The 27,416-nt window shown below is 50.3% G+C and overlaps 1 protein-coding gene and 1 long non-coding RNA gene across 13 annotated transcripts in view; both read right to left on the bottom strand.

The window, feature by feature from the left end:
* BTRC (beta-transducin repeat containing E3 ubiquitin protein ligase) overlaps positions 1-10,322 on the bottom strand; it is a 119,247-nt gene extending 108,925 nt beyond the window's left edge. For 2 of the 11 annotated variants that reach the window (XM_084526649.1, XM_084526646.1), the window contains exon 1: positions 10,185-10,289. In XM_084526649.1, coding sequence (XP_084382775.1) covers positions 10,185-10,232 — 48 coding nt within the window. In that variant the 5' untranslated portion in view covers positions 10,233-10,289. Of the gene's footprint in view, positions 1-10,184 lie in introns of all 11 variants that reach the window. The other 9 variants (XM_084526647.1, XM_084526638.1, XM_084526648.1 and 6 more) reach the window with 8 other exon arrangements.
* An 8,824-nt stretch (positions 10,323-19,146) lies between these two features.
* On the bottom strand, positions 19,147-22,862 carry LOC311439573. 2 transcript variants are annotated; one of them, XR_014694829.1, is made up of 5 exons: positions 22,770-22,862; positions 21,842-21,907; positions 21,096-21,241; positions 20,041-20,177; positions 19,147-19,704 (listed from the first exon to the last, which is right to left on the bottom strand). It is a non-coding gene; the product is annotated as an uncharacterized lncRNA (long non-coding RNA). The 2 variants fall into 2 exon arrangements; XR_014694830.1 differs by having other exon boundaries at positions 21,842-21,980; positions 22,770-22,840.
* Between the last annotated feature and the right edge of the window lie 4,554 nt (positions 22,863-27,416).

Raw genomic sequence — 27,416 nt, forward strand, 5'->3', positions numbered from 1 at the left:
TCTACCAAGACCAAGTTCTGATAGCTATTGCTAAAATGAAGAACTCGCCATGGGAGGCCGAAGTAAATCTACTCCCAATTTAGAACAAATTGGAATTAGTGCTAGACTAACCCAATCTTCTTCTTTAAGAAGATCACTGAAGTCCAGACAAATTAGAAGTAGTTAAGCATTTGATAGATGACACGTAGGAAGTTACTAGTTAAAATGGAGAGGATTAGGATTAATACCGGAGTGGTTAGGAGGATAAAAAACTAAAGAGGGTCGAGGATCACAGGTTACTTTGAAAAGGGGAACCACCACGCTGTACGATTTGATCCTTGTTGAGATCAATTATTAATCTTAGAATTAACGTTCAAATATTCTCATTAATCGCTAAAATAGAATTACCAATGCACTGATGAAATTTGCTGATAAAGTTAAGAGGCATCAGAATATGTAGGGCACGGCATCTTGCAGATTTGAGTAACACAACTAACACAAGATGGATATAAATCAAAAAGTAACATTATTCCCATTATTCCCTAGGCACTCAGCAACTGAGAAGAGGGGAACAGGCCTAGAGGTACGTTCAGATTCATTAGACAGTGATGGTTCATCAGTAAGACGAAGCCACAAAGACAAAAAACGCTACTACAGGATGTATAACATGAAAAGATCCCTGTAGAAATAAATTAGTATGAATGCTTTAGTACAAGGAACCCATAAAACCTCTCTCTGGAATGCTGTGTATAGCTCTGACCACGCTTGTTCCAGGTAGATTAATCAAATTCTGCAGCTGTTTAACAAAGATCTGCTAAGATGCTATATGAAACATCCCATGAGGGAAAGCAAAAGGAAGAAAAAATCCATCTCAGAGAATAGGAGGATACAACCGCTCCCCACAAACATATCCCGATGAGCACAGAGGACCAAGAAGAGCTGTTTAAACTCAAGAACACGGACACAAGAACCAACAAGAATGAATTAGCCATGAATGAAGTTAAACTGAAAAGTAAGAGTGAGGATTCTAGGTATCAAGTGCTGCAGTTTGGACCATATCAAAGGAAATTCTACTCATTTAAGAAACTGCTCTGAGTAGGTTGCAAAAGAAACTACAGAGTACAGCCAATACAGGGGATTTGAACCCATGCTCCACTAAACCTGCTCCAACACCACATGGAGATCTTTCCTGTCACTATCAGGCTCCGTACTGTTTTGCGTCTGCATGAAGTCATATTGTTAAGGTCAATGAGATACGGATATATATGAACATCCTCTTGGAAGTGGAAAAGTCTCAGGACATTTCTGCTTGTTTATAAAAACAGCTGTGACGAAGTACAAAAACAATACACTATACTGGAGTCATTCAAGTCAAAAAGAGGAAAAAAAGGAAAAAAGTTACAAAAAAATGCAGAGGGCATGTAGATTTTTCTGTTAAACCTGTTAGCAACAGAAAACACCTTCTGTCATACTTGAGGAGGGTGTTAACATTGTCTAGGTTTCTTCAGAAAAGTGCTGAGATGCTTCCAAGAAGCATCTTCTAAAACGAGACTGATCCCTGCTTCTTGAGACTACACCCACTTCTCATTGTTCTAATTTGCAGGAGATGAATGACGGCTGGCTGCATTCCGCAGCTCTGTTTAGAGCTCTGGCATACAAGAAGGAAGAGCATTCAGCAGATCCAACGAACCACCCCTCTGGAGAACCACAGCATCTTCCTATCAGACAGGAATTTGAAGGCCAGCTATCCGTAAACTAAAAGCAACTCCCACATAACCACAGCTCTGCTCTGCATCGCTCTCACAATAAATTACAAATGATGTGCGTGGAGAGGGAGCGATTGTGCTGTATGACAGACTTCCACACTAGACCATTTTTCTCTGAAGCAACTAGAGACTGCTTTGGCTGCCAAATGGGGCAAGCCTGGAAACGTCAAGATTTCCTTTTCCAGCCAGAACGCAGTCAAGCCCTGCTTTGTACCCACACAAAGCCCACCTTCACCTTTCTCCTGAGCATTCAGTCCATCCTCCTACATTTGAAAAAACTTATGAACTGTAAGATGTCCTTAGGTGCAAGAATCAAGGGAGAACTCCTACAAACTGCAAGAATCCACATGTGGGCACAAAGCCAGGTGATGGGAAAAGCCACACCAGAATTCGGCACTCACTAGAATTTGGGAGAGCAAATTCCCTTTCTACAATCTTCATCACATCAATTTTGCTACAGATGCTTCCAAAGAGGATGGCGTGGACAGCCAGACTACAGTTAGAGGTATGCTTCATGCTGTCCTGCTAACGTACATCTGGACTTCAGAAATTCATCCCTTCAAAGTCTGTTCCTGCAACATTTCTTTTCTTATCATGGGATGAAGAAAATGAAACCAGCATTAAAGCTCTCTGCTTCTGCCAGTCCAAACTGGTTACTCCAGTAGATTTTGCCACGAGGTTGCATGGCTCCTGCTCGCAGACCGTAAACGCTCCTGTCTTTCCCTCAGCAAGGCTGGGAAGACCCCTCGCCACACTTCCCTGTTCTTCCTCGTCCTCTCCTTCCTGCTGCTCTCACCAAGACGATGCAAAGAGCCTGTTTCAGCAGTGGGGAGAAGGAAAATTAAATCAAATGTCTTCAGTTCTTAGTGCAGAGGACTAAAATCAGCAAATTTATGATCTTTTGTTTCCGAACACACCATTGTGAAAAAGTGAAGGAATTTAAAAGAAGAAGCCTCCACTGCAGCTTCTGCCATCACAGCTACCAACCCGGGCTGCGCACACAGAGCTGCAAGCAGGCTGGGCACCCATTGGCGAATGGAACCACAGAACTTGTAAATGAAGGAGAAAAAATGAATTTTAATGCAGTTTTTAGAAATACTTGTCATTGTTTCAGCACCGCCATTTAGTGAATGGGACCGATTTCTCTCTCAGTAGGGGATGGTATTTTAATGATGTAACAGTGCACTTCCCAGAAGAAAGACAAGCCTCATGAGGCAGATTAAAACAAAGAATATTCAGATCCCATTAAAAACAGACAGTTTCAAGCCATTTTAAAAATTAATTTTGTTTAATGATAAAATGTGTTATCTTAACAGGTGGTTAGCCAATTGTAAAATTAACCAAAACATGGTTAGAAGCACAGGGGTAGCTATTAGAACAACTGGTTTCTTTTTATTCTTCCTACTCTTATCAGGGTACCGTATGACCCTACACAAATTCCTCCCGGTCATGACCCCAGGCAAATTTCTGAGCTTCAGTTTCCTCTTCTGCAAAGCAGGGGTAGTACGTGGCCAACACCAGAGTTCCTCAAGGACTCAGACAAAAAAAAAAAAAAAAAAAAAAGAAAGTAGAGTTGTTTAATACACAGGACGCATTCAATGTAAATCTCAAGATGTTTATTTCCCAACAGTTGCTGTGGAACCAGGTTTTTCTCAGCGCTAATCAGCATCTCCATCAAGTAAACAGCTTCATGTTCGATCGCCCATTAATTATATTTTGAGCACCTACCATTTAGCTGCAGCCACTGGACTCTGCTGTGCTGCAACTCATTTGCTGTTTCCACAGCTAAACAAATGCTGCATTCAGCCCTTCTGCGTTGAGGGATTTTTTGAAACAGCAAAGATCCCATGGCTTGCTGCAGCTGAGCAAACCAAGCTACCAGGGCAACTACGAGAAGTTCCCATGACAGTGTTCCCACATCGCCCAATTGAGGAATTTAGAAATTTATATTGTTACCAGCAGCTGGCTTCAAGGACAAGGTCTACGTGACTGCTAATCACAAGGGGGTTGTTTTCTTGCAGGTGGGGTTGTTTTCTTGTAGTTGTTTGTCTGAGTGCTTTTGACCAATAATCTTGTGTGAGACACTATCCACCCCTGTTAAGTTCACTATAAAAGTTAGGCTATTTGGGCAATAAAATGGAGCATGATCTGACCATACTGGTGTCTGTTGTGCTTTTGGCCGTTGCTTCCTGCAACACTTCTGTGCAAAAGCACTTGAAATATATAAATAACACGCCTTGTTAAGCATCTCCTGAGTTGTAGCAAGGAGGAAATGAGGAAGACTGAAGAAAATACAAAGTATTAGAAACACTAGTTGGCCACTAAGCATGCTGAAATACTACATGCATCTCAGCAGCACACATGGAGGTTTGAGGTGACACAATGTAAACAGACAAGGAAACAGGGATAGCTTATTCCACTTGCATTGCTGAATTTAGTATGACAACTTCTATAAAATAAAATCCAGTGGCTCAGCTTGCTGGTTGTACATGTGGTCATTCATACCTTAAATGCTGTTGTAGTGATCACTCAGAGAATGAATATGCCACGAAATGCATCTACGCAGGGGAGACAAGTCAGTGGAATCCCATCACTCAACTCAGTGAAATTTTGTAATTTTTAGGTATAACTGACTTTCCCTGTAATAAAAGGACTTTTCATTAGCAAGTTTTATGGTACAAACAACTACCAGCAGAGTAAAATGAAAAAAAAGAAAGTGGATGAGCACATCCACTTGACAAGATACCCAGTCAGCATTTGTACCACTGCAAACACTTTCTGCTCTCCACTTTAAATGTTTTTATAGTTGACGTGAATTTTAAATCAGATTAGAACATGAAGCTTCTCCTTCCATTTAATTTCTAGTCTCAAATCACTTTCCCCAGCTCAGTAAGTGCTCACACTGAAAACAAACAATGGGAAAGCACTGAGTAACTTTACCTTTTCATCTCACTTACTGCCCACAGATCAGAGCTTGTTTGGCCGCTGGAAATGCTCTGATCAGGTTCTGTTGGGTTGGGTTTGCTTCCTCCCCTCCTCTCTCATTAAAGATCAGCTCTCCAAACACGGCATACTCCCTACCTTACCTCTGGAGACAATACCTAACTACAGAATGAAATTATTTTCTTCCTCGGAAATCCTCGTTACATCGTGCCATCTCCCAAACCACTATAAAGTATCAAGAATGTTGAGGCCACTGCCCATATTTTGTATCTTCTAAGGATTATTTGGGAAAACCTTTGCCTAACCAAACTCTGTGGCTAGAACAGGCTGCTTTATCTCACTAATGAGAATGATAATTTAGTACCAAATACTCATGAGGAATTATAGCTCTGCTGACTGGCAAATAATTTGCCAAGGCAGATTAGTTTAGCTGCATAAAATAAATATCCACCTGCACATACTAGTACTAATCAGGGCGTGAAATTAAACTTTTTATTCAGTGGGAAATAACTGCTGCAAGGCGGCGATTTAGTCTGAGAAGCAAATATTAAGGTCAGCCTATTCTCTCTGATGTTTATAGTATATATAATAGTGCAAAGAGCACGGTGCAACAAATTCTGCTTTTTAAGTCTATGAAACTAAATACTTCAGTGATGCGATAGCAAATTTGCCATTTGCTTTTCTAATTGCACACATTTAATGGAGCAAAGTGGCTGAACTGAAACATTACCAGAGAAGCGAGGGTAAAGTTACCGAAGTACCAAAGGCCTAACCCAGGTGCACAAAAACCTACAGCACAAAGAGTTTGGGGCAGAAGAAAAAGAAATCCACATCATCTTTAGAATATACTAGTTCCAACAAATCCTCAAACTAAGGAAATGTTATTTCAGGTCTATTGGAGAAAACGACTAATTATATATTCAATACTCAAGCAGCATTTGAAACCCCATATTTGGGAAGTAACTCTCTGCTATCCCAGCTGTTTTACCAAATTACTCTCATTGCCTTCATGCCAGCCTTGCTTTGGGTGCTCAGGATTCTCTGCCAAAGTTACCACAACACAAATATGCTATTAGGAAGGTGGTAAGATTCTTAAAGCAGTTTTAAAACAATAGCTAACAAGTCCCAGGTCTTTAAAATCTGAGCCCTACTGATGCCATAAATCATCTGAGTTCAGTGCAAATGGAACCACTTGAAAGTATAAGCTTTTGACTACCTGTTCTGTGTGTGTGTGTATATGTGTATATATATATATATGTATATGTATATATGAATAAAAAGAGAAGAAAAAAATAAACCAGGGATTCCAAGCCTGTTACCTTTCAGCCTCCAACTACACTGATTATTCCTTCCTGTGTTGCCCTCCAGTTAATCAGAACCTCCTGCAAGCATGGTAATACCAAAACTAAGGAACTTAAGGGCCTTCACAAACAAAAAGAAGAGATGCATCTTAAAAAACACTGCTTTTGCTTCTTCTGTGACACTGGAAGGCAGTATCAGGATTTCCTAGAATCACACTGCCCAGAAATAAAAGGAAAACACTAATGGGTGAAGTGGAAAAAGAGCCTCATGAAGAACACTATTATCAACATCTTCCTATTTACAAGCCAGGAAATTAAATGAAGTATTGCAAACCGGTTCATTCAGAAAAAACGAGAAAGTGAAACTGCATTAAATATCAGGTTATTGCTTGACAAACCACCCTAGCTGGGATCCCACACTGGTCAGGTACAGCTCCCAGCACTGCTAATTAAACACAGCTGAAGTTGTCACTAGTCCATTCAAGAAAACAGATGTTGTTTCATAGAGCCTTGATATTTTTCTTAAATACCTTTCAAAATGAGGAACAAAAAATATGAACTCTTATAAAAAGTGCTTTATTGTATTTTTATAGCATATTACATACCTTATAACAATCATTCCGTTAAGTGTGAATGTCAGTTTTATTTTCTGTCCCTTTTTTCCTGGCTATTTACAAGCTTTGTAAGAATCGTTCCTTAATTAAGTCTAAACATAGTTTTATATAAATGGATTCCTGGAATTAAAAACGTTCAGACTTAAGAAATGATTGTTACAGAGACTGTAACAGGCCGTAAAAAAGAATGCCACTTTAAACAAAGATTTCTCATTTTAATTAAAAAGATAATCATCAGAACATTCGTACACTTAACAGAACCATTTGAAGCTACTTTGAAAAAATATCTACTATTCTATGCAGGCATATGTAGTTTACTTTATATGACATTTAATCAAAGTCTCAGTTGAGCCTATTGCACTCAGGCTTTAAATACTGTATCTACAGTTTTAAACACTTCATTCAAATATGGAAGTTACTTATTGAGCACCTCATTCCTAGCACTTCTCTAAATGGTTATGACAAGAGAAATCCCATATTCTTGAAAGAATAAAAAAAGAGCTCTATAAGGCATGTTTTTGTTGATGTTGTCGGGGTTTTTTTGTTTGTTTTTAAAGTAATGGGCATATCTGTCTCTCCTTTTATCTTGTGCATCACTCTCTTAAACACTGTACTTTACGAACAGCGTAGTTTTGTCTCTATAATGTTTTAGGAACGTGAAAAGGCGCCCAGATGAAGTGAGACAGATCCCACTCCAGTAAAATCCTTGGTGCAGTTGCAGAACAGTGGACTATATAACTCATAACAACATAGTTTAAACCTGTAAGCTGGCTTTCACTCAAAAGCAGCTCTGAAAGATGGCATGTGGACCGCATGACAGAAAAGACTCATTCACCAGCAGCTACAGTCATCCCTGGTGAGCAGCAGCGTAGTATTGCATAATGCTAATACACAGCAGTTTAGATTCAGAAATAACTCCTTGAAACACAGGGGCAAACTGAGCGGGCAAATGAAGTTAAATGAATAATTACTTAATGCTGAAAGCATATATTCCATATATTGTTCCATATATTGTAGCTGAACACACAACTGGAGAGCTGGTAGCAGCTATTAGCTAAAAGCAATATTACTTCACCGGCCAGTAAGCAAGCAAATACCAGCCAGGAAGAACAAGGCCTTCTTTTAGTCTCGTCAAAAAGGTTACACACACACAAGCACGCAGGAAAGACACAGTCAAGTTTGACTTTCAAGGCATCAAATATAGATACTTGGATGAAGTTTCCAAGTGGCATTTTTCCATTAGCGTTAGACATTAAAAGAAAAAATTGAATCACCAGGTCTGTCTTGCCTGATATCTTGTGACTCAGGAGAAATGCTCAAAGGCACTGCCAAAAATTAGGTACTGACATTTTTAAGCAGAAAAAGTAATATTTGCTAGAGAAGCCCCAAAAATAACACCACCTACAGGGCTGGTTTTCAACATGAAATGAAGCCTAGCGCAAATCCAGAACAAAAAACAAAGCCAGAAACTGGAAAGACAATAGGCCTCACGCCTACAAAAGAGGTTTGAATATTTCCCTAGGATGCCATGGGTGGCACCTTGGCGGTTAGGAAACTCAGGGAAAACTCAGTAATTGACAGCAAAACCCACCTCAACCCAAGCTGCAACCACCTGGTGAGGAAGCAGAGCATGAAGCGCATCACGCAGCCGGGTAATTCTCCGCGAATGATTCAGCACTAGCTGCGAAGACCTGCTACCTCCACGCAGCTAATTGTGCCCCTGCCATTACTGCTGCGAGGCAGACACAACAAGAGGCTTTCTAGCAGAGCCAGGCTGGTATTTACCGCTGATAGGATCTCACTTAGCAGAGCAACCTGCCTGCCACACCCCCACGTACGGCAAGGAGAACAACGAAAGGCCTCACCGAGTCTGACAAATACCCTTCTTCATCAACGTAATTAAAATGAGACGTGGATTAGATGGGTATTTACTAAAGCAAAAGCCTGAGATGTGTTAACAAAAGCCTTTCTCACTCTTCCCTCAGCTGTATTTTTTACACCTTAAAAGTTCAACGGGGGATGGAAGGAAGCTCCATCTTCCATTGCACTTTTTACATGCATTTTGCATTTGAGGCATATTTAAATAAAACATTAAGGAACTCGGTTTAGCTTTTAGTTCCCAGTGCAGCCTGATCCTTGGTAATTCTTCCCTTTATCTGGAGCTCTTAAGAGATGCAGCTTCTGTAAGAGCAGCTTTCTCTCACGCTCAGGTCTCTCCCTAGTGTCAGGGAGCTTTATTGTGCGGGCGGAGCACAGCCAGCTGCAAGACAGACAGGGAATCCCATGAGATAGGGCCTGGTACCTGATGAAGATCTCAAATGCCTGGACTGAGGCCTTAGGTTGGGAATTGAAGCTCAGAGGATGAAAAAAGCAGCCCAGGAGATGTCACAGTGTAACACACTCGCAATGTTGTTGCAGGCAGAAACTTTTCAGGATGCGAAACTCGCTATCTCGATGCAGGTTGTAATTACCAAGCTTGGCCAAACACAAGCACAACAGGATCTGGGGCACTCCTTTGGCCGATCGCACACCAACGAGGGTGGGTTGTTATTACTAATTGCTACCTTGCCCATTTAGGTATCCATAGCATTTTCTCACTCCGCTGAGCTGAGGCTCTATAAATCTGACAGACTTCAGGACTGCTAGCAAAAGGGTCAAGAAGTCTCAGGAGAAACAAGTTCTACAGGATTAAAAAAGCAGAAACCAAACAAGCGTTGCGAAGCTCAACTAAAAACCAAAATCTGCAGCGAGCGTTTCCTCAGTTTCACTCTGGGCATATGTGAGGTTTAACAGAATCGCTTCTTCTTGATGAGCTTGGCTTTAATTCTGTACAACCGGAAGCACTAATCCGAAACAAACTTTTAGCAAGCGTTGCCAGTCATTTCAATGACATCCTTAGGGAAAGCACAGTGTGGGGCACCCAAAGTTTACATTCGGTTCAGTTGGCACCCGCCTGGTTTCATTTCTACATCTCGTGTTTCTAGCCAAAAGGCTTAGAAATACCAACAATGAAAAAAAAAATGAATTAAAGGAGAATTTAAGCGTATCAGGCCTCAAATCTAAGTTAAGGAGGTACGTTTGAGGAGCAGCATGGATGCTGGTACCCCTAAGGCCGACGGCCAGCTCACAGACCTTGGCCGCTCAGCGTGGCTACCGGGTGGCTACCAACAAGATCAACGTGCGGCTCGCTGCTTCGGGCCTCTCAGAGCAGGGAAAGGCAAAATAAAACTGCGGGGGGATGGCGTGCGGCACAGCAGCGCTGCCTGGAGCACCCAGCCCAAGAGAAAAAAAAACAGAAACCCCTCCCCAGAACCCCACAACCCCCCCCAGAGCCCCAAACCCCCCCCAGAGCCCCAAAAACCCCCTCCCAGCCCCACAACCCCCCCCAGAGCCCCACAAACCCCCCCTAGAGCCCTCAAACACCCCTCCCAACCCCACAACCCCCCCCAGCCCCCTCCTCACTCGAATTCACCCCCCCTCCCCCCCCCAGCCCCTTCACAGCCCCCCCTAGGCCCCCCCAGCCCCCTCAGGCCGCCCCCCTCCCCCCTTCCTTTCTCCCCCGGTGCCCCCCAGCCCCTCACCATGAACTTGAGGGCCTTCTCCTGCAGCACGGCCTCGGCCGGGTCCATAGTCCTGCGCCGGGCCCGGGCCCGCCGCCGCCCCTTCCTCCTCCTCCTCCTCCTCCTCCTCCTCGCCCCGGTGCCAGGCCGCAGCCAGCGCACACAGGAACCTGCGCTGCCCCCCCCCGCCCGCTTCACCCTCCGCCTCAGCCTCCCCTCCCTCCCTGCCCGCCCGCGCGGAGCATGCGCCGCCCGTGGGCCCACGGGAAATGGAGTCCCCGGCCGCGCCGCCGGCAAGGGGATGAGGGGGAACGGGAACTACAAAGCCCAGAGGGCAGTTCGCAGGGGGGCACGCCGGGAGCCGGCTGGAGCGTGCGCTGCCGGTGGGAGGAGGGCATGCTGGGAGTTGTAGTGCGGGGAGGGGGTGACGGTGTAACTTGAGGGCAAGGGCTGAGGGGAGGCCCCCAGAAGGGGCCCCTCTTTGGGGACATTTGGGGCGTTTTTAGCCCCAAATCGCCCCACAGCCCCCATGCCATGGCCATACACAGTATCCAATCAGTGCCCTACACACGGATAATGATGGGTACCCACACCTAGGGGAGTCAAATCCTATTAACGCAGCCCCACACGCCACGTGCCATGAGTCCCACGCATGGCGGCATCACTGCGTGCATCAAACCAGCACCAAAAACACTCAGAGACATAAACACGGGCAGAAAGTTGGGCCAAGGGGGCCATTGTTGCTCCTCCGCAGTGCAGCATGACCTAGAGAGATGTGCAGCCCCATCAGGTCCCCCTTCTGTGTCAAGCACTAAAAAACAAAACAAACAAACAAACAGAGCACTAAACAAACAAATAAAAAGGAACCAACCAGCAGCCCTTTGGGAACGGCTGCATGTAGGCAGGAGGGTGTTTGTCAGAGCCCCCCAGCCCTCTGTAATCTCCTCTGGAGCACAGCAAACAAGAGCGGCTCGCTCTTTGGCAGCCACTGCTCCTAATCCTCTCAGTTTTGTTAATTTTGTCTAATCTCTTTCCAATTTGCCTACATTTCCTACACTCTGCCCAAAAGCTGGAGCCACTTCACATGGAGGAGCAGAGAGGAATTACCTCCTCTATCTTTAGTGCTATTTATAAGAACCTGATAAAATTTAACCTTTCTCTATGGCAAGCGTAACACTGATTCCTGTGCAGATTGTGATCCAGAAAAACACTCAGATTCTTTTCCTTGCTGCACTTATACATACGACTCTGTACCTTAAGTGGGTTATCCTGAATTTCTTCCAATTTAGATGCAAAGGAGCCAGGAACAAGCAGCAGCCCTTCCTTGCCAACACACAACTTAAGCCCATTCTCTCTGTCCCTGTGTTTAACCGACAAAGCGAAGCTTCAAGCTGCAGGTATGGTGCCAGCATCTCTGCGCCAGCCCTGCCCCTCATTTTCTCTAAACACCCCCCCATCTCCTCCAGATTTTAAGGCGAGATAATCAGAGAGAACACGGTGCGGAGAATATGCCCATTACTGCATTCCTTGCGGGGACGCCTGACCTGGGTGGTGCCTTCTGACCCACTGCCAGGAGCGTGTCCTTCAGCAAATTCCCCCACGGAGGTGACAGGGGAACATGAGCTCACCCGGGGCTGGGCCACACTGCCGGATGAGCCATGTTCCCAGAAGTGTGGCTTGAAAGACAGAGGCAGGATAACCTTATGTCCTCCCTCTGAAGTCCCAAGGCATAGAAATCTTCCAAAGAAAGCTTTCAGGTCACCAGGACATGGGCTGCTATTCTTGGCCTGTCCCAGCCACGCTGTTGGTCATCGTACTTCAAGCCCGGGCGCTCGGCAGTGAAAAGCCTGAAATGCTTGGCTGTAATCGGCCTGGGCATTTTCCAGACTGCTGACAGAGCTGAAAACACTTGCCACGATTATATAAATAACAGTAATTATAATGAGGGAGTCTTATAATTACAAAGGGACGGCTTCTGTAACAGTATTGCAGGCAACTGGGGGCCGCCAGTGCTGAGGGCACAATTCTCCTGCCTCCTCCCCAGGGGCATCCTGCTGTGGGCTGGGATGTCAGATCCCCTCTGTAGCAGCGTGGCAGCTCGAGGCTCTGATGGCACGCTTTATTTGTCAATAATATTTGATGGCGGCTTAATTGTAGGAAAATTGGAAAGTTTAATGCTTCAACACTAGCCACCGCTGTCCCAAAGCCCTCTAGGCTGATTGATCTATCTGGATGGTAACTTAAAGGGGGTTAATGTATCTGGGTCATAAAAGGCACAGGCTCGTAGCAGAGCCAAAATTGTGATGAGTATTTAGGAACTGGACTTAACTTTTGTGTAAACTGGACTTTGGTGGGAGAAGAGACTGAATCGGTTCTTCTGCTCTGCTCCTGTTGGGTCCCCACAATGCAGGACCACCACAGAGGGACAGGGCAAGGGGCAGTCTGTGCATGTGCCCCACAGCACAGAGGGACCAAGGAAGAAATTGTAGAGGCAGCACTTGGCCTGGGGATGCTCAGCAGGGAGGCATTGTCTGTCCACAAGAACCTTGCTTTGCTTTGCCACATCTGCAGCCCAGTGTTGTGGCCTCTTCCCACCCAGGGCTGCTCACTGCAGCTGGGCATCTGGCTCTGTGCTTGCCACATCTGCCACATCTCAAAGCAGATCAGCTCTGACACTGATCTGTGACCCCCCAAAATCCCTGCAACAGCCCCCTGCTATCAAAATGTCACATCACACAACAGGGCAGAGGCATCAAAGAGGTCTGTGGTGCTCGATCAAGGTACGTTTTGAGCCCAGCAGATTTACAACCACTGAACTAACAATTTATGGGGATTGCAGGACCCAAGAGCTGGTTGTGTGTGGTCAGTGCTGCCTCTACCACAGCAGAGCTGCCCTGGCTGTTCCTCTTATTCTGCCATGAGACAGCAACCACGTACCCTCCTTCCTGCCCTCCGCACCCTCGCTGCAGAGCACGTTGCACGAAGCGAGCCATATAGCGCCCAGGGAGCTTGCGATCCTTCCAGATGAAGGATGCTACCTAACGGTAAAGATATTACTGTGATTATTTCTGCAATAGCATATTGCTCTGTGCATTCCGGACTCTGCGGACCACATCCACGCCTGGTGTAACGCCATGTTAATTTGCTGTGGCAATCATTAATTGGGTAAGGAACAGCTGGTGCTTTGCTTTAAGTGAAGCTGATTGGGTCAGTAAGTAACTGTTTGGGTAAACGATCTACAGCAGGTACAGCCCTGCCTCTCTCTGCACTCCAGAGGGGTTTCACTTCTTGTCCCAGTGACCCTTGGAAGAAGCAGCAAGATTTGGCCATGAAACATTAGGGAACTTTAATCAGTGCTGTTCCTCTGGGCATTATTGCCTGAATTTTAATATTTTGAATAATAAAGGATGATTTTAAATTAAATTTGTGGGCTCACCATCTGTGTGCGCTTGGCCTTGTTTTCCTCTGCTTTGGCAGTCCCTCGACTTCGCTCTTTCCAAGTTGCGGCAAAAGGGAAGGAAAGAGAAAAGAGGGGAAAGCGCTGGTGCAGGAACCTTTTGTTGTTCCCTTTGTCCTGCAGGATCTTTGCAGCGGCAGCAGCCGTCACTGCGGTGTGCTGCACAGCACTGAGCACGCAGACAGCACTCAGAGGCATAAGAGCTCGTGAGAGGAGGCAGGATACCCCCACCCGGACAGCAGAGGGGTCCTGCGTCCCCGTGGTGCAGCTCAGCTTCCCCATCCCAGCTCACCTGGGCTTCTCACAGAGATCCCTCTGTTGGCAGTGGCCTGGGAAAAATCAGGGGTCAGGAAGCTTTGCTGCAGCCTGTGAGCAAAGGGGCTTTTTTAGGGCTAAGGGGCATGGCCAGCCATTTGTACAAGAGGAAAAGGACAGAGCCCAAGACCTTGTGGTGTGAATTGCAGTCCCTGTATGGCTGGAATGGGGCAGTGCCCCTTAGCTGGTACTAAGGAGATGTGTGGAGGAGATAGTAGGTGGCCAAGTGCACAGTGTTGGAGAGGGAGCTTGACCTCAGAGCAGTGAGGCTGTGGATTGACAGTACAGGTTCAGCTGAATTTACACCTCACACTGCTGGAAGGGGGCTGCATCCCCTCTCCTCCCTCTGCCCAGCCACGTGCTTCCACCTTTCAGCCCCTGCCAGCTCCGATGCTCATTTGCTAGCAGAGTGAACTGTTTTAATTCACTACAGTGACAGAAGAATGATAATCAGGAGGTACAAACTAAGCATTTCTTTGTTGGCAAGCCAAACTGGCTTTCCTTGTGATCAGAAGAATTGCAGAGCTGCTGCGAGGGCGGGTGGGAACTGCTCCTCAGGGCATGGGAGGACAGGATGAGCCTGGTCCTTCTCAGTGCTAATTTCACAGACACCAGGTGAAAAACCTCATGTCTTCACACTGCCAGGGTCCCTTGGCACACCTCCTCCCTCAGGGTCGAGCCTTCCCTGCTCACATAGCACCGCTGCTGCCACTGGAGACTCTGGATGGCTGCAGCAGGGCGCTGGGATGTCTCAGGAAAGCCAAACCTGGGATTTGGGGATGCTGAGCAGGGATTTCCCATCTTACCACTCGGGCTGCACATCGCAGGTTCTCCCCCTGGATTTGCTTTGCCACTGGGAAGCAGGAGATGCTGAAGCCCCAGTCCCAGCCCTCTCCATAGACTCTGCGGGTGCTTGGTTTTAAAATACAGATGGAAAGAAATCAGGGCAACAGCGACGTTCTCCAACAGGGCCTCAGCAACAGGCCACCCCCACACTGCTGGGACGCATCCTCCGGTGCCTGCAGCATCTTCTGGCAGCCTGTCCTTGGGATGGCAGCAACAACAAAGTCATCAGGTCCTTGGCAAAGGCCAGAACACCGGAGGAGCAGTGCTGGGGGCTCAGCACCACTGCCCAGCTAATGGCAAAATGGGGAGGAAGATTTCTTTTTTACGAGGCTGAGAAACAAACCCAAACCACCAAACCCGACCCAAGCGAACAAAACCCACCCCAACAAGTCCCTCGCAGTCAGAAAAGCTTTTGAAAGCCTCATGAATATTTAGCTTGTCCTCATGTAAAATATATGACTTTGTGTAAGGATCAGGCAAAGGAGGTGCATGATTTTTTTCTGATTTATGGGCCCGGCAACGGATTATTCATAGCAGAGCAGCTGTGTGGAAAGATTCATCCACTGCAAAATGTGATTGTACATCAGGCAGTGTGAGGGAACAGAGCTATGACTAATGGCTACTTTACATATAAATGAGAAGGTTTGCGCTAGGAACTGTAAAAAAAAATACAATCGCTCAGCTGACGGGCCCGGCCTCTTTATCGCAAGCGCTGCACAGGGGCCCGGGGAAGACAGAAGAAGGCTGCCTGGAGGCGCTGCCTCCCCTCGCATCCTCCAACGTGCAATAAATAAGGCCACGGTGGTCGAGGCTTCCAAAGGCCAAATTTGTTGCTGGTGTCAAGCCGCGGGCTGCGGTGGGGGAAGGCAGGCGTGGTCCCCGCCCCGAGCACGGATGCTCTGGGTGTCCCTCGTGGCTGGGGCAGACCCGGCTGTGCTTTAAGGCCAGGGGACAGCTCGAGGTGGGTGCCCAGCACGGCCCCAGCACCATCCTGTGCCCCCCTCCCCGCTGCGCTCGCGGCCCCCCGCCCGCTCCCCTCCCCGAGACGGGTTGTCTAGACGCTGCAGATGTGGACAGATGTTGGGGCTGTAATTTATAACAATGGCCTCCAGAAGGCAATTCCAATTTGTTTCGCTAAAGCTTTAAGTTACAGGCAGCAAGATCTCCTGTAAATACTCTTGACTTACATAGTAAGTACATAAGAGTTTTCCTGGTGAATGCCCGCTTGCTGCGGCAATCCTCGCTTTCCCCGTGCCTCAGAGGGCTCAGGAGGGGTGCCACAATTCACAGGTCCAAAAGGGTCGGGTCCCTGCCAAGTCAAGTCCCAACTGACCCGTGGTGCAGGTGCTGACAGTGGTTCTGAGGTCCCTTCTCCAGCATCATTCAGGTTGGGATCCAGATCATGGAGCCAACTCCCACACCTTGTGTGCAGTCTTCCCCAGGGGGCATGTCCCTGCCATTCAGCACCTGAAGGACAATCTGCAAAAGCAAACTTTAGGGAATTCTTGAATGCAAAGGCACCCTAACAGGAGAGGTTTTCCTCAAGCGATCCTTCTAAAGCCAACAAAAAGTGCAGAACTCAGCCTTGCCTCTTCCCTGCCTCCCACCAGCCCTGCTGAGAGCAGCCCAGGATGGACATCAGAAGATGATCTCCCACCTTTGGACACCATCAGATGCCCCAAACACTCTTGTGTTGTGCTAACACACCTCTAAAAGATGACCACAGCCCCAGCTTTGCAAATCTGTGGCTGATGGCATCAGAAGTGAAGGACGTACTGACAGCAGTATCATTGCACCCACGGGAGGAGGAGAGGGCACCAGGGAAGAATGTGGCCGTGCCCAGCTGGCTCGTCTGCTTTGCCATTCAAAACTGCCCTGGGATGCTTCTGATGAGGAAGAACATTTCTCCAGCATCACTTCAGAGGACCTTCAGCTCTTCGGCTTGCCCCCAGCCCAGAGCTTGTGTTTTCTTGCACAGTCAGAGGGAAGAGATCCCACCTTGGCGTAGATTCAACCCTGATAGCCGCAATAAGAACAACACAGATCATTCTGCCCAGAAAAGTAGCAAACCCGTTGGTTTGTCTGCATGGACTTCCCCCTGTCCAAGGCAGGTCCTGTTGACTTCTGTGTCCATTGTACCAGTGAGAACCTGCAGAAAATCTGTGTGGAGAAGACCAGAAGACGACAGATGAGGTTACACCAGTAGACAGGGATGGAGCATACAGATGAAATCCCACTGTGGGGCATCATCCAAGGGAAAGTTAAAAAAAAAAAAAAAAATGTATATAAAACAGAAGGCAGTGTGTTACACACGAAGTGGGACAAGGCTGGGAAGAGTCATGCCTTGGAAAGTCTCACTTCTCATCTCAGAGGTGAAAGCTGGAGCACAGCCAGACCCTCTGGCAATTTTGCCCATGAATTTGTGGAGAAACACAACTTTGCAGAGGCCAAGAGCCACACGGTGCTCCGATTAAAGCACGGTCCTGCAGGGTTTGGGTTGGGTTAGAGATGTGCTCCCTCTGGAGCTGCAGCTCCAAGCCTACACCCTTGTGCCACCCTTGTCTTGGGGAGCACAAAAAAAAAGAAAAAACCCACTGGTCTCCAAGCAGTGGGAGCAGAGACCAAAGCAGCACAACTGCACTTTGTAAAGTTTGTCACTTTTGTTCCAGAGTTTGTAATTAAAGCAATGGGAAAAGGCAGTTTTCAGGGTTTCGGCCAAATTAAAAAGTCTTCCTTTCCCCAGCCCCCAAAAGTTTAATTTCAGATTTAATGAAACACTTAATTTGAAGCAATATATCTTGATTTGGGGGGGAGGCAATTTTTCGAATTAAAGTAAATAAAGTAATAAATTATTTATTGCTCTTTAATTTGGAACTTTTGTTTTCAGCTGAATTGAAGGTGAACCAAACGTCTCTGTGAGCCCCCGTTCACCTTCACGAGCAAAGTGTCTGCCACCTCTCAGCTCCATTTGGGACAGGAGAAGGGTGAGCAGGGAGGGCATTGGCACTGGGCTCATTTTGCAGCCACAAAGTCACATTTCCATATCACCCTGCACATCCTTATCAGTGCTGGGAAGGTGTAAAGGTGCTGCAGCTCATCCCATGGGCAGTACGTGGACCATCCCATGGTGGAGGGATGGTTTCATCCACTGGAATCTGCCTTGGAGACTTTTCTGTGACCTAAAGGACAACGTGGAGGTTGGCATCCAGAAGTGGATTCACTTTCCATTCTCTTTGAAGAGAGAGATGGGAACAGGCCTTTTAGATTCAGGTAATTCCCCCAAAATGTATCCCAGCTGCACGTTACCTACCCATACCCCATCCAGGGCTGTGCTGCCCCTGCCCAAGGACACAACACACATTTTCATGACACAGGTCAGCACGACAGAGACAGGACCCGAGTCCCACTCACACACATCATTCGCTGAACCAGCTTCCAAAACAAAACCCGACCCCAAATCCCACCTTATCCCAGCCACTTCACACCCACATCCCCCTGAGCCAGCATTTCCAGAGCCCTTTGGGAACCTACCTGGAGATGGAGGAGGAAGATGAGGCTGGGGTGCTCAGGGCACCCCGAGGAAGCGAACCAGCCAGAGCTCACAGCATCCCCAGCAGAGAAGGGGATGGCAAAGCCCCGGGAGCAACCAGCCCCCCCAGGAGAGCGCTGCTTTTTTGGGGCTGGACCGGCCGGCTGCCTCCCCTGCTTGCTCAAGCACTTCCAATTAAACCCGGTGGAATTCAATCTCTTACTCTTAATAAACTTCCCTGTTTCCTTGCCAACTCCCCTCCGGACACCAAGACGCTATTACTCCGAACACAACAGGAAAGGGCTATTTTTTTCTGCAAACTTTCTGACTGAAGAGGCAAGCGTGATTCCCCCCTAGCAGGATGCGAGCCATTAGGATCCATGAAAATTAACTGCAAATAAACATTTGGGGAGGGGAGAGGCGGGGGGGAACAGGGCTGCCGAGCCACAGCAGAAGGGATGCTCACACACACTCACACCTCCCGAGATGGGTGCACACACGGGGTTGTGATGGATGTGTGGGGTGCAGCATGGAAATTGGGAACGTGCACCTTCCTGCAAGCACTGGGACCTCCAGGAATGCTGACTCCCACCCCACAGATCCCTTCCCAGGTGGTTGTAGGGGAGACAGTCCAACAGCCTGGCTGCCTCCATCCCAAATCCCATCCCCACGCGCTGCGTCTCCACCACACAGACCCAGAAGATTGATGCAGCCATCGCCCCTTTCCCAAAGCCCCGGCCGCAGCTCGGCGAGGCAGGAGCCTCCTTCTCCGCTCTCCTCTCCCTGACAGATGCCTCAGAGCCCGGGGCCGCAGTTAAGGTGACAAGATTCAGCAATTCTTTATGAACATTTCATTCCCGCTCGCTACACGACGTAAATTAGATGGTGTGTTACATTCGGGCAAGAAGCACGATATGTCACCGTGGCGCCGGCCCATTGGATGGAGAGGCTAATCCTGCCGTGAATTTCATTACTGCTTTTATGCCGTCGGAATTAGCTCGGTGACAGCGAGCCTGATTGTCTTTCACTAGGGGTTTGCCGGGGCGCGGGAAGGCTTCCCCCCTGATGGGAGCACCACGGAGTGACCCCGCGCCTCCGCCGAGGCAGGGAGGGAGCCGTGTCCAGCTCAGCGAGCTCCAATATTCCTCCTCCCCAGCACCGGGATGAGCTCGGTGGAAGGAGACCCTTCATGGTGGGTAGCAGGATGGCAGCGACCCCCTTCCCTATAAAACAGGGTGTTGTGTCCCCCGTCGTGCCCCCGCATGCACAAAGGCAGCTGTCCTGGGGATGCTCTTCTCAATACGTTGAATTTCTCTTTCTCCATGCCAGCACTCAAAAACTTGAAGCTCAGAGCTGGAGAGCCAGGGATGTGGTTCTGAGGGCTGCAACCCACCCTGCAGCCAGGCCAAATTCAGTCATCATATCTGCACTTTTTTACTATCATCATTTTGGTTTGCTGTTATCTTTTCCTTGGCCACCACTGCCTGCAGGCTCCTCACACACCCATGCTCAGGCTCAATGTGGCCATGCTGCTTCTTTGGGGCATCCTCATGGAGGACACCAGGAGCTCAGGAGACTCGAACAAGGCTTTGACATCAGGGCAAGCGGAGCTGGATGAGCTGAACCCACCCTCCAATGTCCTATCTCTCCTGTTACAGGGTTACTACTACTCAGGGAGCCGCACCAGGGGCACATAACCACCCCACAACCCCCAGGCAGCCAGCACTTACCTCATGTGGGATTGCCAGGAGGCCACAGGTACCAGAAGGGAGGTTCCAGACGCATTGCAGAGAGGTTTGGGAACACCTGGAGAGCTTGAGCCAAACCCACATGGGGCTGGATGCGTGCACGTGCTGGGTCTGTGTCCCTGGCAAAACCAGGAGTCTCAGAAACACAAATTGTCCCCTGATGTGACCTCCAGACCCAGCCATCGGGGTCCCCTGAGCCTGGCCACACCGTGTTTCATGGACACCATGGCGTGGCTTCTCCAAACCCAGCTTCTGGAAAGCTTTCCTTCCCCAGGCCAGCTTATTTTACTGGGAGTAACATCCAGCAGGCTGAGGTGTTACCAAAGGGCAAGTTAGATTTGAAACCCATCCCTAGAGGTGCATCTGAGAGCAGTAGGAGTCCGGCTATAAAACATTTAGCCTGGACACGCCAGCAGGAAACCCAGAGAGCCAACAATACCGAGATCTGGAGCTCTGCTCCGGGCTCCTGGCCCTCTCCTCCAGCTCTCAGGACCATGAGGATGTGAAACCTTAATGCACATCTATTAGAGTGCTCTCCCCTTCGGTAAGCACTTTGGGAAGCTTGCCTAGCCCTGTGCAGCAATTCTCCATTAGCCCTTCGCTCTAAATCCAATTAGGGGGAGGAGGAGGAGGAGAGGAAGGAATGGGAAGGGATGGGGAAGAGGGGGAGGAAGTTAAACTGATTTGGGATGATGAACTACATGAGGTGCATCGAAGACAGGAAAAGGAGTAAAAGCAGACAAGTTTCAGACGTTTGCAGGATGAGTGCCTGAAAGGGGTATGGGAAGAAGGTGCAGGAGAAAAGGGACTCCTGAGCTCTCCCTGAAGGAGCAGGGGGCAGGATGCAGCCATTCCCCCAGCCCTCGGGGTGGGAGGCAGGCAGCTCCAGGAGCTGGGTGGGCATCACCCCCAGAGCCTTATCACTGCCTTCCCTACTTCGGGACCCCTCCCAAAGCCCCCCAGCAGCAGCAACAGGGGCAGGAGAGCTGGGGCAGAGCCAGCACCCATCCCACACCCACCACCTCTCCCCTCCAAACCTCTCCTTGCTCGCAGAGCCTGCTTCACCAGGGCAGCCCTCCTGGAGCCTGGAGTTGCCTCTCGCCTGGATTTGCCCCCAGCCGCCAGGAAGCCTTGGACAGCTCATTCATCCTGCGGCCCGACGCAGTCGAGACGAGGCCAGGAGCTGTGCAGAGCAAAAATAAAAAAGTCACCGGGACTCCCCATATCATATATATATCAGCCAGCAACGGCTCCACTGGGAACAAAGGTATTCAAGCATTGGAAAGAGAGTGCTTAGCAGTAAAATAGGTCCTGGAAGCCCTCGGGCACTATTTACTGGGGAATGAATCTACCTTGGTGACTGATTGCAGCCTTTTAACCTGGATAAATCAGATGACAGATAAGAGCATCTCCCAGGTAGCCCTGCCGGCAGGTACCTCCGTTACGGCCCCATCCATTTCAGGCAGCTCTGTCACCCACCAGGGGACACGTCCCTCGCTGTGCAAGGCAAGCGCCGTGGAGGGATCAGTGGGCAGAGGTGCCTGCCAGTTTTTGGAGCACCTCTGCCCCTCTTTTTATGGCAGGGAAGGCGAGGGAACCATTTCCAGCCTCTGTGATGCTGAGGACTGAGCCCTGCCTGGCTCCAGAGCCCCCCAAAGCACCCCAGATCCCAGCAGCAGAGCACTGGTGGGGGTGGGAAAGGATGAGTGGCTCCCCCAGCATGATTTTTTAGTTAGACTGCCACTAGCAGGGGAACAAGCTGGGTTTATATACGGACACTTACAAGCCACAATTGCTTGCAGGCAGCTTGTCCCAGCCTCATTTTGAGTGATGCCACCCCTTGGTATAGCTGACCCAGAAGAGCTTGACATCAGGTTTTGCTGCACGACTTCGTAACACACAGCTTCCCAAATCCTCCTGTCCTGGAGATGAAGCACAGAGCTTCCCAGCTCCCCAGCAAAGCAGCGAGGAGCAGAAAATTGGGCACAGTCCCACCTGGCTGCCTGCTCGGGGTTAGGTTTGGGTGCACGCATCCTGCCAGGTCAGCCACAGCACAGCAGCAGCACCTGCCCCGTGCAACCTGCCACCCCTGCAGCCCAAGCGAGGATGCTGCCACTCCATCCACTGCTTGCCTGACTTGTTTTTTTTTTCCTCCCCTACAGGCACTCAAAACTTGCAGGTGAGCAATACAACTCCATTTCCACATCACAACACCCACAGCCACTGTCTACAAAGCTCTGGTGATGCACCAGACTTAGCCCAGGCAGCACTCTGCCCCATTTCTGGTCCTGATTCCTGTTCATTTCTGCTTTGGGACCACTTGGAGGACCCTAATATCTTGATTCTCACCCTGCAGTGCCCTTCAGCAGGGAAGCAGCCCCACCACAGCAAACCACACCAGCAGCTCCACTCCCATGGGCACAGCAAAGCACAAAAGACAACCAGGAAACTGCTGGGAAGGGGAGAGCCCCGACCTCCCCACTGCCTCCATGGGGTTTTGGGGTGGGACCTGCTGCACCCGTGTCACCAGCGTACTGTCACTGCTCCTCCACCAAACCCCAGAGCAGAGCAGAGAGCCCTTGCTGTGGGGCTGCCTCCACAATCCTGCAAGCCCCCAGCAGCTCTGTGCCATCCTCCCCTGGCACAGCAAGGAATACAGGACAGGAAAATGGACATTTTGGCAACAATTATTGCTCAACATGCCCCTTTACCTTGCAAAAAGGAGAAGCAGCCTCACCCACAGCACCTTCCCTAGGCAAGGACCCAGGCACCTGCCTTCCCCTCTCCCCCTTCATAGATTTTAGGGAGAAAAGGAGAGGTAAGGACAGGTGTTCTCGCATCTTATAACCCAACTGCAGCTCTCCCCAGCACAGCTCCCACCCAGGGCCAGCTGCTGATGTTCAGGAGAATTAATTACTCACCCTGAGATAACAACCCGGCCCAGAGCACTGGGTGGGGAGGCCAGGGCTGGACGATCTCACAGTGCTCCAAGCCATCGGTGTCCCCAAAAAAAGACTTTTACTGAAAACTTTGGTGGCAGAGACCAACTGGGGATGGATGTGGGTACCCAGTGTGGCTCTGCACATTGGATCAGCGTGTTCTGGAAAGCACAAACATGCACACTCCTGGTTTTCTGTTGGCTTTGCAGTTACCAGAGGAAGAATAAATGGAAAAAAAATCAAACCAATACATTGTCATTTGCATTCCTGTGTATGGGAGTGCTCCCCTGTGCTCCATCCCCATGCCAGCTGGTGCCAGGGGCTTGCAAGGCAGGCACGGGGCGTTTGCTGGGGCTGGAGGCAGAGCAGGGCGTGCAGCACGGGGCACACGATGCTCCCATTGCCCCAGAGCACAGCCTGCCGGGAACCAGTGGATGCTTTTCAGGGGGGAAATCCCTGGGAAGTGCTGGGACAGCCCCACTGAGTGCAGTGGCTCGGATCAGGGACCCAATCCCACTGGGAATTATTGTTATTTTCCCAATAGGGTTGTTTTTAACTGGATTGATTCCCTGCCCTGGCCTCTGCACATCCTTGGGGCCAGCGGAGTGGGGTGAGCACATAGGGAGCTGCCAGGGTGCTTGGGGCAGGATTTGTCCCAGCTTGGCACATTTCCCGTGCTCCAGAGCCTTGGATTAGAGACAGGGGAGGCTCCAGAAAGGGGCTGAGGAATTTGGGTAGCAAGGACCCCTCCTTTACCCAGCCACGTGAGCCGCAGCGTGTCCCTGCCCCACTCCATGCGCGATGCAGGTGGGGAAGCCACAGACTGTCTGTCTGTCTGTCCGGCCGGGCATCAGATCTCCAGGATGATAAAAGAGGGATGAAAGCATGTGTGCAGGGTCTAAGGATCCACCCAGAGCCTCGTCTCCCCCCTCCGTCAGAGATAGCACCCTGGAAGCCGTGCTCAGCCATCATTAGTATGCAAAGACCGTGATCTGCGAGAGGGGGAGAGAGAAGGAGAGAGGCAGGGAGGGGGGAAGAGAGGGAAGGGAGAGAGAGAAAAAGCCAGTTGTTTTATTCATGGCTGGTGATATTATAGACTGAGTGAAAATCACATTATCGTAATGGGAAAGTTAGAGTTGCCGTGATGATGCCCTGAAGCTTGTGTGCTGATTGGGGTGTGATTGCTATCTGTATTTATATGTAGAAAGCAAAGTTCACTGCCAGTTCAAGATGGTGGAGCCTGCTTCTTCATGCTACATAATTCTTCAGTAGGGAGAAGCTGGGAGCAGCCGGGGCAGCTGAGCGCGGGCAGCAGCGGGGGCGATGCCTGTGAGCATCCATCGGCCCCCCCAGCTCTGCTTACTGGTGGTGCTGGGGGAAACCCAGCCGCCGTCCCAGTTTTGGGGGTGCACGGCGATGCCAGGAGCGGAGGAGCGAGGGGGAGCGATGCTCACGTCGCCGTGCTGCTTGCAGGCACGATGGGGCTGGGGTTTGGCGATGCCTCTGGGTGTTTTCAGAGAGGCAGGGATCTGTTTGACAACCTGCGGATGCTGCACGTCCTGTCCATCATCCGAAATCCCCCTTCAGCCCCCAAGGACTTCTTGTGCCCTCCTGAGCAGCAGCAGCAGCAGGTAGTGGTAGTGGGGACGGAGATAAATCCTCGTGGCAAACACCCACCTGCAGAAACGGACGGCGCCCGAGGAGCTCTGAAACCTCCAAGCCCAAACCTTTCCCCCTGCCAGGCCTGGGGCTCCCGTCTGGTTACTGTGCCGCAGTCGCAAGGAGACTGCTGTTCACCAGTTTGGGTTTTTAGATCCCAAAGTGACACGCATGAAGCAGACAGACCATTAACCGTGCATCTGTCAGCACTAAGGCGGAGGTGATACCAGCAGCCCCGCGTCCCCGCCACCTCCTCCCAAGGACACACCTTGCAGCAGGCTCCCATTCTGCAGAGCCATGCCTGCGTCCAAGGGGTGCCTCTGTCTCCCATTTTTGGGGTCCGCCGGGGAGGATAATAAAAATCCAGTTTTGGTTGAAATGGGGGTGTATTTATTATACCGCAGAGGAGAAAAATAAAAAGAGTGTTGCAAAAGAAAAGTGAGGGCAGGTCTCTGAAAAAGTGGGAAAGAGCAGAGGAATGGGGTAAAGCCTCTCCGTTTCCTTGCTGAGTTTTGGCAGGGTTTGTGGCAAGCCACTCCATGTGCTCTGCTCCCCCTGGAGAGCCTTCCCCATGCCAGCTCTGCCCCGTGCCTCCCATTTCTCATCCGACCCCACGGGGAGCATCCACAGGGAGCGCCCCGTTTTCTGCAGGTTCACAGCAGGTTTCCTGCAGGTTTCCAGCAGAGCCAGGAGCTGAGCTGGTTTCTCCCCGTGCCAGGTGACCGAGCATCCCGCGCTGCTGCTGCCCAGGGCCCAGTGCTGTGGTGGGGATTTCTTGCACATCTCCAGCCTCGTCACCCTTTGGTGTGATGTGCAGCGATTTGGAAACACATCCTGGGAGCACGAAATGATCTTCCAAGGTGATTCTGCCGCATTTTGCACTGGTGCAAGGAACGGCACAAGGAGCAGGGACCAGAGCAGCATCCCCCAGAGGCCGGACCATCCCCATGCTGCGTGTGGAGCCGCAGCAGAGCAGAGGGATTTGGGGACGCTGCGTGTTTGGGGATGCTGCGTGCTCTGCAGGGACGGCTTGGCCCCAAGGTCAGCGGGAAGGACGAGCTTCCCTCCCCGGGCAGAGCTCAGCCCTGGCCCTTCCAAGGACGCGTGGTGGCAGAGCCAGCTCCTGGGTGCCAACCCCCTGTGCCCTCGCCGCACCAGATGGATGCTCAGGCTCCCGAAAGAGCAGCCGTTACCTTGCCCGCCTCCCTCCCGCTGAGGGAGGCAAATGTGGCTCCGAGCTGTGCCATGCCGCGGAGCAGAGCCTGCCTCCGACCCCACCTGTCCCCTCCGCCTGCCGGCACGGCGGGGCTGCCAGCCAGGACACCCCCGTGTCGGGCAGCAGGCAGGCTGGGATGGAAGGAGGACGAGCGGGTACCTTGTGCCACCTTTTTGCCATTCAGGCTCTGCAACAGCCCAAGATGCACCCCACGCAGCAGCCTGCACGAGGTGTGGGTGTGGGACGTCCTCGCTGCCTGCCTGGGGCGGACAGGCACGCACGTACTGCTGCAAGCAGGAGGCCAAGCTCCAAAAAAAAACCTCATTTCCCAGCCCTGACTTCCCTCAGTGCTTAACACACGGCATCCCTGCTCATCTCCGCTGCACACAGACAAATAAACCAGCACCCTGCAGACACGGACTTCAGCAAACACCTCCACAAAACTCCAAGATTTCCTCCTTCAAAGCTTGTGCGTGGGGCTCTGCTGCACAGGAACCCACCAGGACCTCAGACCTGCGTTTGGGGACACCCCAGACCCACGGTGTACCGGGTGCTGTGAGCAAAGAGGGTGCAGCACCCCCCGCACACCCTGCAGCAATCAAAGCAGCGTGCGGGTCTGCACATCTCCACGTGCACACTCACGCATACGGGTGCACACGAAGGTGCTTTGCTACCCGAAATTTCCACGCCACGACGCCCACAGCTCCCCTCTTCCCACGCCGCCGCCTCCTTTCCCTTCCGCCTCCTCCGTTTGTCACGGTTTAACCAGAATCAGCAACTTCTGTCACCTGCTGCTACCTGGCGCGTCCCTTCCCGCGCTGGCGAAGCCTGCCTGAACCCACAGATGTGTGATTAAACACAGCGAGCGTTCGCGGCGAGGCACCGCTGCGCGCTCCCCGTCTGGCTGATGAGCGTGCAGCTGGAGCAGAGCTCCCTGGGGTACCCTGCTGCTCGCTACAACACGCCAGGTCGGGGGGAGGAAGGTGTCGACACGGCGGGCAGGGCAGTTAAGCATTAAGCCATTTCTTTTCCCTACAAGGTTCCTGGAACCGCAGCTTTTTCCTGCCTGGAAGTGACTGCCTGAGCCTCCGGTGTGCTCAGGGCTCACCGTGCTGCAGGGGAGAGAGGGAGGCGCAGGGAAAGGTGCCTGGATTTGAAGCAAGTTTGTGAGTGAGTTGCCCAAACAGAGCAAATTGTGAGCTCGGAGGAGAGCAGGGCACCTGAATCCCTTTTTTGAGCTTGGCAGAGTGAAGCATTTAGGGTCAGAGGCAGGAGTCCACAAGAGGCACCCGAGGACAGAGCCCAGCAAAGGGGCAGAGAGGGTTCACACGAGCTCCAAATTAATAACAGCTTGAGGTGGCTTGTGGGGCTGGCCCAAGGAACACAGGGTCACACTTGGGTGGTGCAATAAAAACCCAATCTGCTGTTTTCTCCACGACCCTACCCAGCTTCTCCACATCTCCCCAAAACCGAACGCGGCACCAGGGCAGCCTCCCAGCCAGGACAACCACCAACAATCCCCTATCAGCCTGCACCCAACCAAG

The sequence above is a fragment of the Aythya ferina genome (genome assembly GCF_964211825.1).
Source record: "Aythya ferina genome assembly, chromosome: 7".
Taxonomy (NCBI): Eukaryota; Metazoa; Chordata; class Aves; order Anseriformes; family Anatidae; genus Aythya; species Aythya ferina.